Source organism: Chrysochloris asiatica, unplaced genomic scaffold, assembly GCF_000296735.1.
Source record: "Chrysochloris asiatica unplaced genomic scaffold, ChrAsi1.0 scaffold00012, whole genome shotgun sequence".
NCBI classification, from domain to species: domain Eukaryota; kingdom Metazoa; phylum Chordata; class Mammalia; order Afrosoricida; family Chrysochloridae; genus Chrysochloris; species Chrysochloris asiatica.
In genome coordinates this window covers 7,760,980-7,773,031 of record NW_006408530.1, presented here as the reverse complement: position 1 = coordinate 7,773,031, position 12,052 = coordinate 7,760,980, and the positions used below count along the sequence as shown (strand labels likewise).

Here is a 12,052-nt window from a genome sequence, read left to right as displayed (position 1 = left end):
TGCTCCGCGGGAGAAAGATGAGGCTTTCTACTCCCGTAAAGATTTACACCCTCGGAAACCCTGTACAGGGTCGCTATGAGTCGGTTCCGACTCCACGGCACATAACAACAACAACAACAACAACATCTGCTTCTTTAAGGAGTCCTGGTAACAAACTGAAAGGTCAGCTGTTTAAATCTGGGAAAGATGAGACTTTCTGCTCCCATAAAGATTTACAGCCTCTGAAACTTTATACAGGGTCGCTGTGAGTTGGAAGCAACTCCACAGCACACACCGCCATGCTACCACCATTTGTTTCTTTGGAATCTCTGTGTGGTGCTACCCAAGAGGTAGCTACCCAAGAGGTTGGCAGTTCAGGTCCACTCAGAGGCACATCAGAGGCCTGGCATTCTACTTCTGAAAACTTTGTGGAGCACAGTTCTACTCTGACACACAAGGGGTTGTCCTGAGTCGAAGTAGACTCAATAGTAACTGATAATGATATTATTCCCTGGACTTCCAAGTGAATCCAAAGCCACCCCCTCCCCCCTTCTCCCCCACTCCCCTTTCAAATTCTCTCCTTTATTAATGAATCCCTTTGCTAACAGGAAAGTACCAGACAAAGAGTATACTATTGTTATTAAATTATTCAAAATAAAAATTTAAATGTCCTCTGAAATACCTATAGCCCCCAAGCCTCCTGGGATTTGTTGTTTTTAAGTCAGTTTCGACTCATAGTGACTCTGTATAGTGTTTCTGAGAAGCAGCTGGTGGGTTTTAACCACTGACCTTGTGGCTGCCAGTCCAGTACTTATCCAGTGCAAATACTCACAGGTATTTGTAAGAATTGTAATGATGAGTACACAGGTCACACATCCTGAACTGCTAGTAAATCACCCCTGGAAGGCACCTGCAGACATTCAAACATCCTCCTAAGTCCAACAAGGAAAACAGGGCTGAGTCTTTGATTGAAATGCGTAAGACTTTTTTCCTATTCAAATCTTTAAAAACATTTATAATATCTTACATGGTTCTGAAATTAAAATTAACTAAATTAACAACTGGAGTTTTTGTTTTCAAAACTGATAGGAATTTCAGAAATTATCTGATGGAGCTAGAAGAGCTAATGACTACACTAGCTCTGAACTTGGCTTGTTTTCATATCCACAGATTTCTAGTTCATCTGCATCTTTTCTGTTTTTCAAGTAAGATGTCATTTTCCAGTAAAAGTCAGATGTTATATTTTATATATGTATAAAATGTACACATCTATACAGCATATGGAGTCCTGGTGTGGTGCTGTGGGTTAATGCACCATACTGCAAAGCCATTTGAACTGCAAGATCGGCGGTTCAAGCTCACCAGCTGCTCTCTGGAAAACCTATACAGGGTTGCTATGGGTCAGAATTGACTCAACGGCACTTAACAACCACAACAACAACAATACAGCTTGTGGAGTCCCAGTATGGCTCTGTAGGATAAGCACTGGACTGCTAACCACAAGTTGGTTAGCTAAACCCAAGATGCTGCTTGGAAACCCTATAATGAGTTGCTATGAGTCTGAACTGACTTAACAATATTTAACAACAACAACAATACATTTTTTAAAAAAAGAAAAGGCTTGTTTTCTTCTTACATGAAATGTATTTGGGCAATTGAGAACTATCACTGTTGGTAGGGGCCATCTTTTTTCAAATGATCTTTGCGAAACAGAGAGTGTTTACCGACTAATCCTCTAACCCTTTCTTCCCCCTGAAGGATTTCATGTGTGTGCTGCTGGATGGATGGCCAAGGGCCGAGTTGGATATCCCATTGTGAAGCCAGGGCCACACTGTGGATTTGGAAAAACTGGTATTATTGATTATGGAATCCGCCTCAATAGGAGCGAGAGATGGGATGCCTATTGCTACAATCCTCATGGTTTGTTTAAAGAATTATTTTATAACTTTGCAAGAAGTTACATGCTACTAAGAAATTTTTGAAATAGAAATGGCTTCTTCTAAAGAGAATTCAAGTTGCCATTGATAATTATTAGTAATAATTATTACACTTATAAAGTGATTATGCTGAGCCAGGTACTGAGTTATATTTCTTCAACTACACTTTTACTTAGAGACCTGGTGTGGTGTTGTAGGCTAAGTATTAGACTACTAACCACAAGGTTGGTGGTTCAAACCCATCCGCTAATCCTCAGAAACCCTATACAATGTTGCTGTGAGCCAGAACTGACTCAACAGCACTTAACAACAACAATTGCACCCTTACTTAATTCTCACAATTCTATAAGGCATGATTTTCAGACTCATTTTAGAAATCAGGAAACAGACTTAAAGAAATTAAGGAATTTACTCAAAAGTAGCCAACAATTAATGAGCAGGTGAGATTGAGAAGTCAAGTCATTTCAATCTCAACAGGTAAAATTCTAGGTCACAAAAGGGGTGAAAAGCAGGTTATAAAATAGTAATAGGTAATAGCTAAAACAATAAAGTAATGTTATTAAATGCCAACTGTTCAAACTTATCTCTTTGATAGAATGGGCAAAAACAAGACAAAATAAACAAATTCTGTCCCCAATATCTTTTTGCACAGAATTCCTTAAGCTTTCAAACTAAGTAACTGTCATTCTGTGGTTTGTTGAAACAATTACATGCTAGATAAAGGTATTTCGCCTCCCTGAAAGAAGAAACTGTATCAAAATGAGGAAGTTAAGATGGCATTAATATAAAGGGGCAATGATATACTGCAAAAATGCTTCTATTAACACTTCTCTATTGCCTTTGTGTTCTACCTTTGAAAACAGTGGGAATGAGAATTCAGAGATCCTAACGTGGGTCATCAAACAAAAGAATCTGAGAACCACTAGAAACAGAGAAAAGGAATGTTATTGGTATATATATTGTAGTAAAAAGACATGTGTGGGAAAAAGAAAAATGATAGAGGAAAGAATGATACATGTTTTACTAACTATGAGGTACTGAATGAAATATGCTTAAAATATTAAAAGTGGAACTAAATGACATTACAAAAATTATTTTCTACTTTGCATACACATTATCTTGAGACTACATCACTGCAACCACAACTCTTTTTCTAAACACTTACCTAGCAACTTCTTTCCCATGACAAGTTATACAACTTGAATGAAATCTATAAAATGATTGTCCTGCCCCCACAGAACAAAATCCTTGTCATTTTGATAGGTGTTGATACCACATACCCAAACCCTACTGTCACTGAGTCAATTCAGATTCATTCTGTTCTATAAGAGAAGAGAAGTGCTGTGCAGGGCTTCCAGCATTGTAAGTCTTAAAGGAAGCAATCTGCCTTCCTTTAAGTATGGTGGGTGTGTTCCAAAGTATGGTGGGTGTGTTCAAACCACTGATCTAGCAATCCAAGTGTAACCCTCTGCTCACCCGGGCTCCTTGAATATGTAAGACCTATGTATTTTATACATTTAAAAGCCCAATTAATTACATTTCTATTTATTCTTGTTACTTTATTTCAGTTTGAATGCAAAGATAAACCAAAAACACAAACCCATTGCAATGGAGTCAATTTCAACTCATAGTGACCCCACAGAGCAGAGTAGAACTGCCCCATAAGGTTTCCAAGGAAGCAGATGGCCACATCTTTCTCTGTTAGAACAGCAGAACTTTGGGTTAGTAGCCCATTGTTTAACCACTGTGCCCCCAATTTATTTTAGAGAATTTAGAAATGATTTTTTTTTAATTATTTTTCAGCTATAAGTACAAGAGAGTTTCAAAAAGTTCATGGAAAAATAGAATGAAAACATAATGAAAAATTTCCACAAACATTATGAAGTTCCTTTATATGAATAATACTTGTATTACATACCAGTTGCCATCAAGTCTATTCATACTCATGAAGATCTCACATATGTCAGAGTAGAACTGTGCTCCACAGGGTTTTAAATAGCTGATTTTTTGGAAGCAAATTGTCAGGTATTTCTTTCATACATTGTTGTTGTTAAATGTCATTGAGTCAGGTCCAACTCATATTGGCTATTGTACAGGGTTTCTGAGGAGTGGCTGGTAGACACATAGTATAAGTGGGCCAAATCTTTAATCTTTCACAAAAAGTAATAAGTACTTAGGAACTTAAGAAGTAAACCTCATGTTAAGATAAAGATATAGTTTTTTCTAATGCTCTTTCCTCCCTTCTACTCTTCCTTCCCCCTCATTTCAGCAAAGGAATGTGGTGGTGTCTTTACAGATCCAAAGCGAATTTTTAAATCTCCAGGCTTCCCAAATGAATATGAAGATAACCAGGTCTGCTACTGGCACATTAGACTCAAATATGGTCAGCGTATTCACCTGAGTTTCTTGAACTTTGACCTTGAAGATGACACAGCTTGTTTGTCTGATTATGTAGAAATATATGACAGTTACGATGATGTTCATGGATTTGTGGGAAGGTACGTGTGATATCCTGAGGTCCTGTTAAGTGCTATCGAATCAATTCCGACTCGAGACCCTATACATGGTTTCCGAGGAGCAGTTGGGATTTGAACTGCTGACCATGTGGTTACCAATCCAGTGCTTATCCTAGAGCACTTGTTTGTTGTTAAGTGCCGTGGAGTCGGTTCCGACTCATAGTGACCTTGCACAGGGTTTCCGAGGCTGTAAATCTTTACGGGAGCAGAACACCTCATCTTTCTCCCGCGGAACCGCTGGTAGTTTCGAACTGCTGACCTTGAGGTTCACTGCCCAATTCGTAACCACTACGCTACCAGAGCTCCTTATCCTAGAGCACTACTCCATATGATTTCCCCATATCCCTGGTATTTTATTTGATGTTCTTTTGATTAACTTTACCCCATTGTCCCTACAATATTGATTTTCTAATATTCCTACACTCCTATGTGTTGTACTGCTAACCTCAAGGGCAGTGGTTCTAATCCACCAATTGCTCCATAGGGGAAAAGTGAACCTTTTGGCCCCTCTAAAAATGTACAGCCTCAGAAACCCTATACAGGGTCACTTAGAGTCAGAACCAACTCAACAACACACAACAATACAACAATAACACTATACCCTTTTTTAAAACATTTCTTTAGATTTAATTTCTTGATATGTTAAATCATGGCTGATGCTACATGTGCTTATCAAAATATTGCAGGTTTCCCTTTAATTATTATTCAATTATAAGAAATAGTTTATTTGTAAAACCTCATAATTTTGCTAACAATAGGAAAAAGAGATATGAATGTTGGAAAGTTGGTTGGCTTTTTTTAAACATTTCTATTTCTGCTAAAAGGCTTACAAATTCAATAAGCATTTCCTTCCTTTTGTGTACAAAGCATTTGCTAAGAACTATGACACTATGACGTAAGGTAAATAAGCAAAGTACAGTTTCTTTTTTCAATGAATTTGGTTAAAGAACCAATTAATGGATATGCTTAAAAATAGGTTTTAATCCCAATATTTTTCCTTTGGGTTTTCATCACATTGGTTCAGTCTTCTTTTATTCCCATCTCTAAGCATTATTCAATTTTAAATTTTGAGTGCTTTACAAAATACTGCAAAATTAAATTTAAAAAATTTTGTATTATCCATGATAATCAATTTAATAGAAGAAATTGGTAGTGGAAAGAGTTAAAAATGACAGATTCAATAGCTCTTTTTGTATTGTGCACAATCATCACAACTATGCATTCCCAAATCTTTTTTTCTCTTTCTCCTTTCTTTAAACCCTTTATTTACTTTCCCCTTTCTTCATTTGCGAGGAATTTCCCAGTGGTTTGTCCTAATGAGAAAATAAATATACATCTTTTTTCATCCAGTATATGGGTGGGGGAGACAGATGAAAAAAGGGAAGGAAGCAATTTCTTTTTCTTCTTTTTTCCTCCCTTTTCTTTTTATAAGTAGCATGTATCTACTATCTAACCTGTGAATAAGTCTTCCTTCCTACCCCTGGTAACCATCATAGAATGTTTATTATTGAATGGAAAACTTTATTCTACTTTATTTATTTAATACAATATCTGCCCTTTAGAGACGTACTAATTTCACTCAGCATAATGTCCTTCAGGTTCCTCCTTGTTACATTGTGTTTTGCAGATTCATCGTTACATGCCAGTGTTACATAATATTTAATAACTTTTTTATGTAATATGCAAGTGGCATCCTGATTCAGATATAAATCAAACTCTTTTATGTCCAAAAGGTTCAAAATAATGTTTTCATGTTCAGATTACCCTATCTTAAAATTCATAATGTGAATGTTGTTAAGCGCCGAGGAGTTAACACCAACTCACAGTGACAGTGACCTTCGAAGAGCAGCTGGCAAACCCACCCTGCAGTCCAGCACATTAACCCACAGCTCCACCTCAGGACTGTGACTACCATTAATCATACACCTAGGAGTCCTGATGTGACCCCATAGGATAAGCACTCAATCTCAAGGTTCATTTGAACCATAAAGTCAGTGGTTGAAATTCATCAGCCACTCCTAGAAAACCCTATGAATCAGAACCCCACTCTATGGTGCTTAACAGCAACAGCCATATGCCTAGGGTTCTGGTGTGGCACTGTAGGATCAGCACTGGAGTGCTAATCACAAGGTCTGAGTTCAAGCCCACCAGTTGCTCCTTGGAAACCTTATACAGGTTCGCTATGAGTTGGAACCCACTCGATGGCACTTAACAATAACAACAAACCACACATTTATTCTTCTGTAACTATGAAGGCAACTTCATGTTAGCCTTTTAATTTTTCCGATTATATTCAAGTTATCCATTACATAAATAATTTTGGAGCTAGCAATGTGGAAATGCCATATATCCTTTCTTAAGAATCTCATTAAAATGGTAAGAAGCAACAAACTTAGTTATAACTTCTCCCTTACAAATGAAACAGTAAAAAATTCAAAGATAATAGAAAAGTCATAACTTACTGAAATAAATCTTCTAATTACCAGGGCCATGTGAAATGATAATAATATTCATTCATGTGACATCTGTTGTAAATATCCTCTTTCAGATACTGTGGGAGTGAGCTTCCAGAAGACATCATCAGCACAGGTAATCATCTCAATTGAGGAGCAAACTATCATTTGTTTTCTCATCCCTGAGAATGAAGACACAATGGTTACTCATTTTTTAAACTTGAAAGAGCTAAGATCTGAGTAACTTGTAAAATGCAAATAAGTGTTTGTTATTTACACTTTTTAAAAGATTTACACCACTGTGAGTAAATAAATGCCTTGGACTGCTAGGTCTGCAAGGTTGGTTAGAATGGCAAAGTCAGTGGTTCAAGCTCACAAGCTGCTCCTTGGAAACCCTATACAGGGGAACCGACTCAATGGCACTTAGCAACAACAACAAATGATTTGTTGAATGTAAAACTGATGATCCTCTGTAAATTTTCACTCAATTTACAATCAAAAGCTTCCATTTAAAAAAAGATTTACACCAAGTCCTTGCATTAAAAATGTGGAGTCTTGTTTTTGAAAGAGATGCAGTCTAGCATAGTCTCAAATCAACAAATTCATAGATACTGCCATCACTTGTGATTTCCATAAAATGTACTGATAGATGATTGAACATTTTAATTGGCAAATGGCTAAAGTAATTTGTAAAGTTAAAAAAATATGTTGTCAGTAAAAAAGAAAAAAAAAAATTACATTGAATTTATCACATTTTTTATCTTAGTACAGCACTTCCCTTAAGAGTTTTCTGAGGAACACAATTCTGTGTGATGTTTTTAACAGGAGGTTACATGAGAAAAGAGCTCTAAGGTTAAGTAAATTTGGAAAACATTGGGTGAGATAATGTTAAATAGATTTCTTTATTGGTGAACTTGCAGAGCTTTTAATATGGTAATTAATCATTATAAATCTTAAAGACTAAACATAATAGGCCATGTTTGCAAATCCTTCCACCCACTGCCCCTGCAAATTATTTTGTGAGATTTTGTTCCATTAAATATATATACAGCAAGAAATGTCCCTGTGGGACATAAATTTATCTCAATAAGCAGTATCATCCTAAATTATCCCAAACAACTATTTTCTGACTAAGAAATTTCACTTTTGTAGATGTTTCCTCTTTCTCTATTTTCAGCATCAGCACCAGCAGTTGGTTTTCTTCTGTGCTCTAGTTTCCCTTCATATCATAACTTACCATCATGTTTCTCCAACTAAAAACAACAAAGCTACCGGAGGGTTCCAACCACCAACCCACGGTTAGCAGCAAAGGCATACGCATTTCATCAGCAGGGGTCCTTACAAAGCTACGTTGATGTTGTTGTTAGTGCTGTCTAGTCAGTTTCAATTCATAGCCACCTTGAGTAAGTTTCCAAGGAATGGTCGGTGGGTTTGAAGGATTGACATTGCAGTCCAAACTGACCTTGAGAGTTTATCCTCTAGGGCCACACCAGGACTTTGTTGTTGTTATGTGCCGTGGAGTCGGTTCCAACTCCTAGCGACCCTGCATAGGGTTTCGGAGGCTGTAAATCTTTACGGGAGCAAAAAGCCTCATGTTTCTCCCGCGGAACAGCTGGTAGTTTCAAACTGCTGACTGTGAGATTAGCAGCCCGATTCGTAACCACTTACGCTTGTTGTTGTTAGACCCATAGCGACCCTGTATAGGGTTTCCAAGGAGCAGCTGGTGAGCTTGAACCGCCGACCTTGCAGTTCAAACGGCTTTGCAGTCTGGCACATTAACCCACACACAGCACTAGTAAGATGAAATCTTACAAGCTGTAGAAGGCAATTGGGAAATGAGAATCCCGTTTTTAAAAATGGAGTCAAGAAGTGTGAAAACATGTTTTGTCTGTTACTCCAATTATAATCAAATCAGTTTTTTCTTGCACAACTCCAAGAAACTGGGGATGAGGGGGCAGGGAGGAAGGGAAGCTAGAAAATTTATTATTCAAAGACTAACAAATCAGCTAATAAAAAAGGGTATGTTGTTGTTAACTGCTGTTGTTAAGTGTTTATCCTATAGCACCACATCTGGACTCCAAATTAATGATATTTAGATTATTCTAATTCTGATTTTCTCTCTTTTGGTTACTATTTGGTATTTTGATGAGCATTTTTAAAGCTTTATTTTACATAATTTGTTTTTGTAACATACTGGATTCCTCAAAGTGAGACTTTTAGAATGAGGGGATATGTGTTTTAAATGTTAATAAGAAATTGTCAATTGCAATGCATCCTGACCTTACAGGACAGACAGGAGCAGATAGGAGCAGACAGTCTCATTTTTCTCCCACAGAGCATTTGGTGGGTTTGAACCTCTGATCTTGTGGTTGACAGTCCAAAATTAACCCACTGCACCACCAAGACTCATTAAATGGTGATGTTGTTATTAAGTGCCATCAACTTGGTTCCCACCCCTAAGGACCCTGTATACATTGGGTTTCCAAGGAAAGACTGGTGAGTTTGAACCACTATCCTGAGATTAGCAGTCCCGGATTTATCCTACACCAAATACTTCTAAATTGCCACTAGCCCTACTCTGTCAATTTGCAGTTTAACCCCAAGAATACCACATTCTTTCTAAATGTAAGAACAAAGACGTTTTATTGTTGGTTTAATTTGCATTTCTTTATAGTGCATTTTGAACATCTTTTTATATGCTTATTGTCCTTTTGTCACCTTTGAATTTCCTATTTATGTTGTTAAGTGCTGAGGAGTCTCAGCAGGTTCCAACTCAGAATGACCTTGTATGGGGTTTCCAAGAAGTGGCTGGTGAGTTTGAACCACAGATCTTCTGGTTCAAACCAATCTTGCAGTCTAGTGCTTTATCCCACAGCGCCACACAGGCATTGGTATTCTTGGAAGCTCTTCTTTTCTTTATTTATAACAACTGTTTGTATATTAAGGATATAGTTGTTGTTGTTAAGTGCCCTTAAGTAATTTGACTCATAACTATCCCATATAGAGTTTCTGAGAGCGTCTGGTTTGGGTTTGAAATACTGAATTGCTAACCTTGCAGTTAGCAGTCCAGTATTTATCCTACAGAACCACCTCAGAGTTCCTCTGTCACCATGTTGCTGTTGTTAAGTGCCATGGAGTTGGATCCAAGTTATAGCTACCCTGAATAGAGTTTCTGAGGAGATGTTGATGGGTCTGAACTGCTGACTTCATGCTTAACAGTCAGTCCAGTGCTTATCCTACAGGGCCATGCCAGGACTCCTCTTTTACCATACCCCTAAAAAAGTCTTCTATAATTTAGGCAACTCTTCCATGTACGGTATAAAGCGCAGTGGATCAGAACACAAACTGGAACAATACTGCCTAGGCTCAAACCCTGACTCTACTAGTTTAGTTCTATGTCCTGGATCCATTTACTTAGGCTCTTTGTGCCTCTGTTTCACATCTGTGAATGAATATTTTCATGGTCTCTCCCTCAAAGTGTTAGTGTAGGAATTAAAGCATGGGTAACTAGATAAAAGACACTTAAAGGTGTGCTTGGCAAACACTGTCATTCAATCTATCTAAGAGTTCTTGTTTTTGGTTTCATATTTAAATGAATTCTGAATTTGTTACCTTTATTAAGAACTTTTACTCCTAAATAAGAAAAAATATCCGTTGGCAAAGAAAAGCATTTCATATTCGTGTTGACCTCCATGTTTTTGAGTTCCCACACAGAAAGTGTTTCTATATACTTAACGTACAAACAAGGAAAAATGTAGTTGATAATTAGGAAAACCTAGCCCTAATGGCTCAGTGGGTTAAATGCTGGGTGCAAGGGCCAAGGTTTAAACCCATCAGCTGTTCTGTAGGAGAAAGATGAGGCTATGTGCTCCCATAAAGATATGTAGTCTCTGTGAGTTAGAATAGATTCAGTGACCATGGATTTATTTTTCTATATGCTGATGCCATAGAATAAGCACTTGACTTCAAGGTCTGTTTGAACCATAAGACCAGTGGTTCAAACTCACCAGCCACTCCCCCAAAACCCTATACATGGTCCCTATGATTGGAACCGACTCATGGCACTTAACACCACAACAAATGTTTCCTTAAAGTAGAGATCTTACAAATGTAAAGCTTGTTGTCCTGTAAAATTATCCAGTTAATAACCCATTCAAACCTCATTAAGGAGGCCTGGCTGCACAATGGTTAATGTTGGGGCTCAAACCCATCAGCCTCTCCAGGTAAGAAAAGACCTGGTGACACTCTCATAAAGACTTCTGCCTAAAATACCCTGTAAGGCAATTCTATTCTGACCCATAGAGTCGCTATGTTGACTTGCTGACATATAATAACAACACACCAAATTGGGATGCTCCTACCAGAAAAAGTATCTTTTTAAACAAGATAGATAAAATTTCTTGTAGGACAGATACAGGAAGAAAAAGGACAGGATGTTTCCTGCCCTACTCCACTTGGCCATGAAATCACAGCTTCATTGCTTGAGAATTCAGATCTGAATTCTGAGTCTTGCTCATGAATTCCTCTATCCTTCTATGAGAATGATGAGCCTTTGACTTGTTTGGCAAATTGAAGGAGTAATATTTTTGTTCTTTCACATCTCTACCTAGGAAATGTCATGACCTTGAAGTTTCTAAGTGATGCTTCAGTTACAGCAGGAGGCTTCCAAATTAAATATGTTGCAGTGGATCCTGCATCCAAATCCAGTCATGGAAAAAATACAAGTGCTACTTCCACTGGAAATAAAAACTTTTTGGCTGGAAGGTTTAGCCATTTGTAAAACAAAAGAACTTTCAGAATATACAGTGTTTGTATTTGCATCCCTTGGAACCCCTTGGATCTCACTTTTTATATTATTATTAATACTTATTTATTATTTTTTTATTTGAAGTCTCATAACCCCACTGCATAAAAACAACAATCTTAATGTTTTTATATATTTTATTTCAGTCATTTTTCTATTTGTGATATATGTATATATGCATGTATATATATTTGTATTTGAATTTTTGGAATCTTCCTCTAGGTAGTTTTACAATTGGGTTCTTCTATCCTTAAAGTTTATCGCATAAGCCTTTCTCAAATATGATTTTATTTTTTTCAATTATTGTTTCATACTTTATTTAAACCTTTCTGTGTGGTTGGAATGTTAGGTTGTTGTCATAAA

General features: G+C 37.2%; 1 protein-coding gene across 1 annotated transcript in view; it reads left to right on the top strand.

Annotated features, from left to right (window-relative positions):
• The window catches only part of TNFAIP6 (tumor necrosis factor, alpha-induced protein 6), a 17,985-nt gene extending 6,210 nt beyond the window's left edge, over positions 1 to 11,775 (top strand). The window contains exons 3-6 of the mRNA XM_006834548.1: positions 1,738 to 1,899; positions 4,186 to 4,414; positions 6,981 to 7,021; positions 11,496 to 11,775. Of these exons, the coding sequence (XP_006834611.1) occupies positions 1,738 to 1,899; positions 4,186 to 4,414; positions 6,981 to 7,021; positions 11,496 to 11,665 (602 nt within the window). The 3' untranslated portion in view covers positions 11,666 to 11,775. The remainder of the gene's footprint in view (positions 1 to 1,737; positions 1,900 to 4,185; positions 4,415 to 6,980; positions 7,022 to 11,495) is intronic.
• The last annotated feature ends 277 nt before the right edge of the window (positions 11,776 to 12,052 follow it).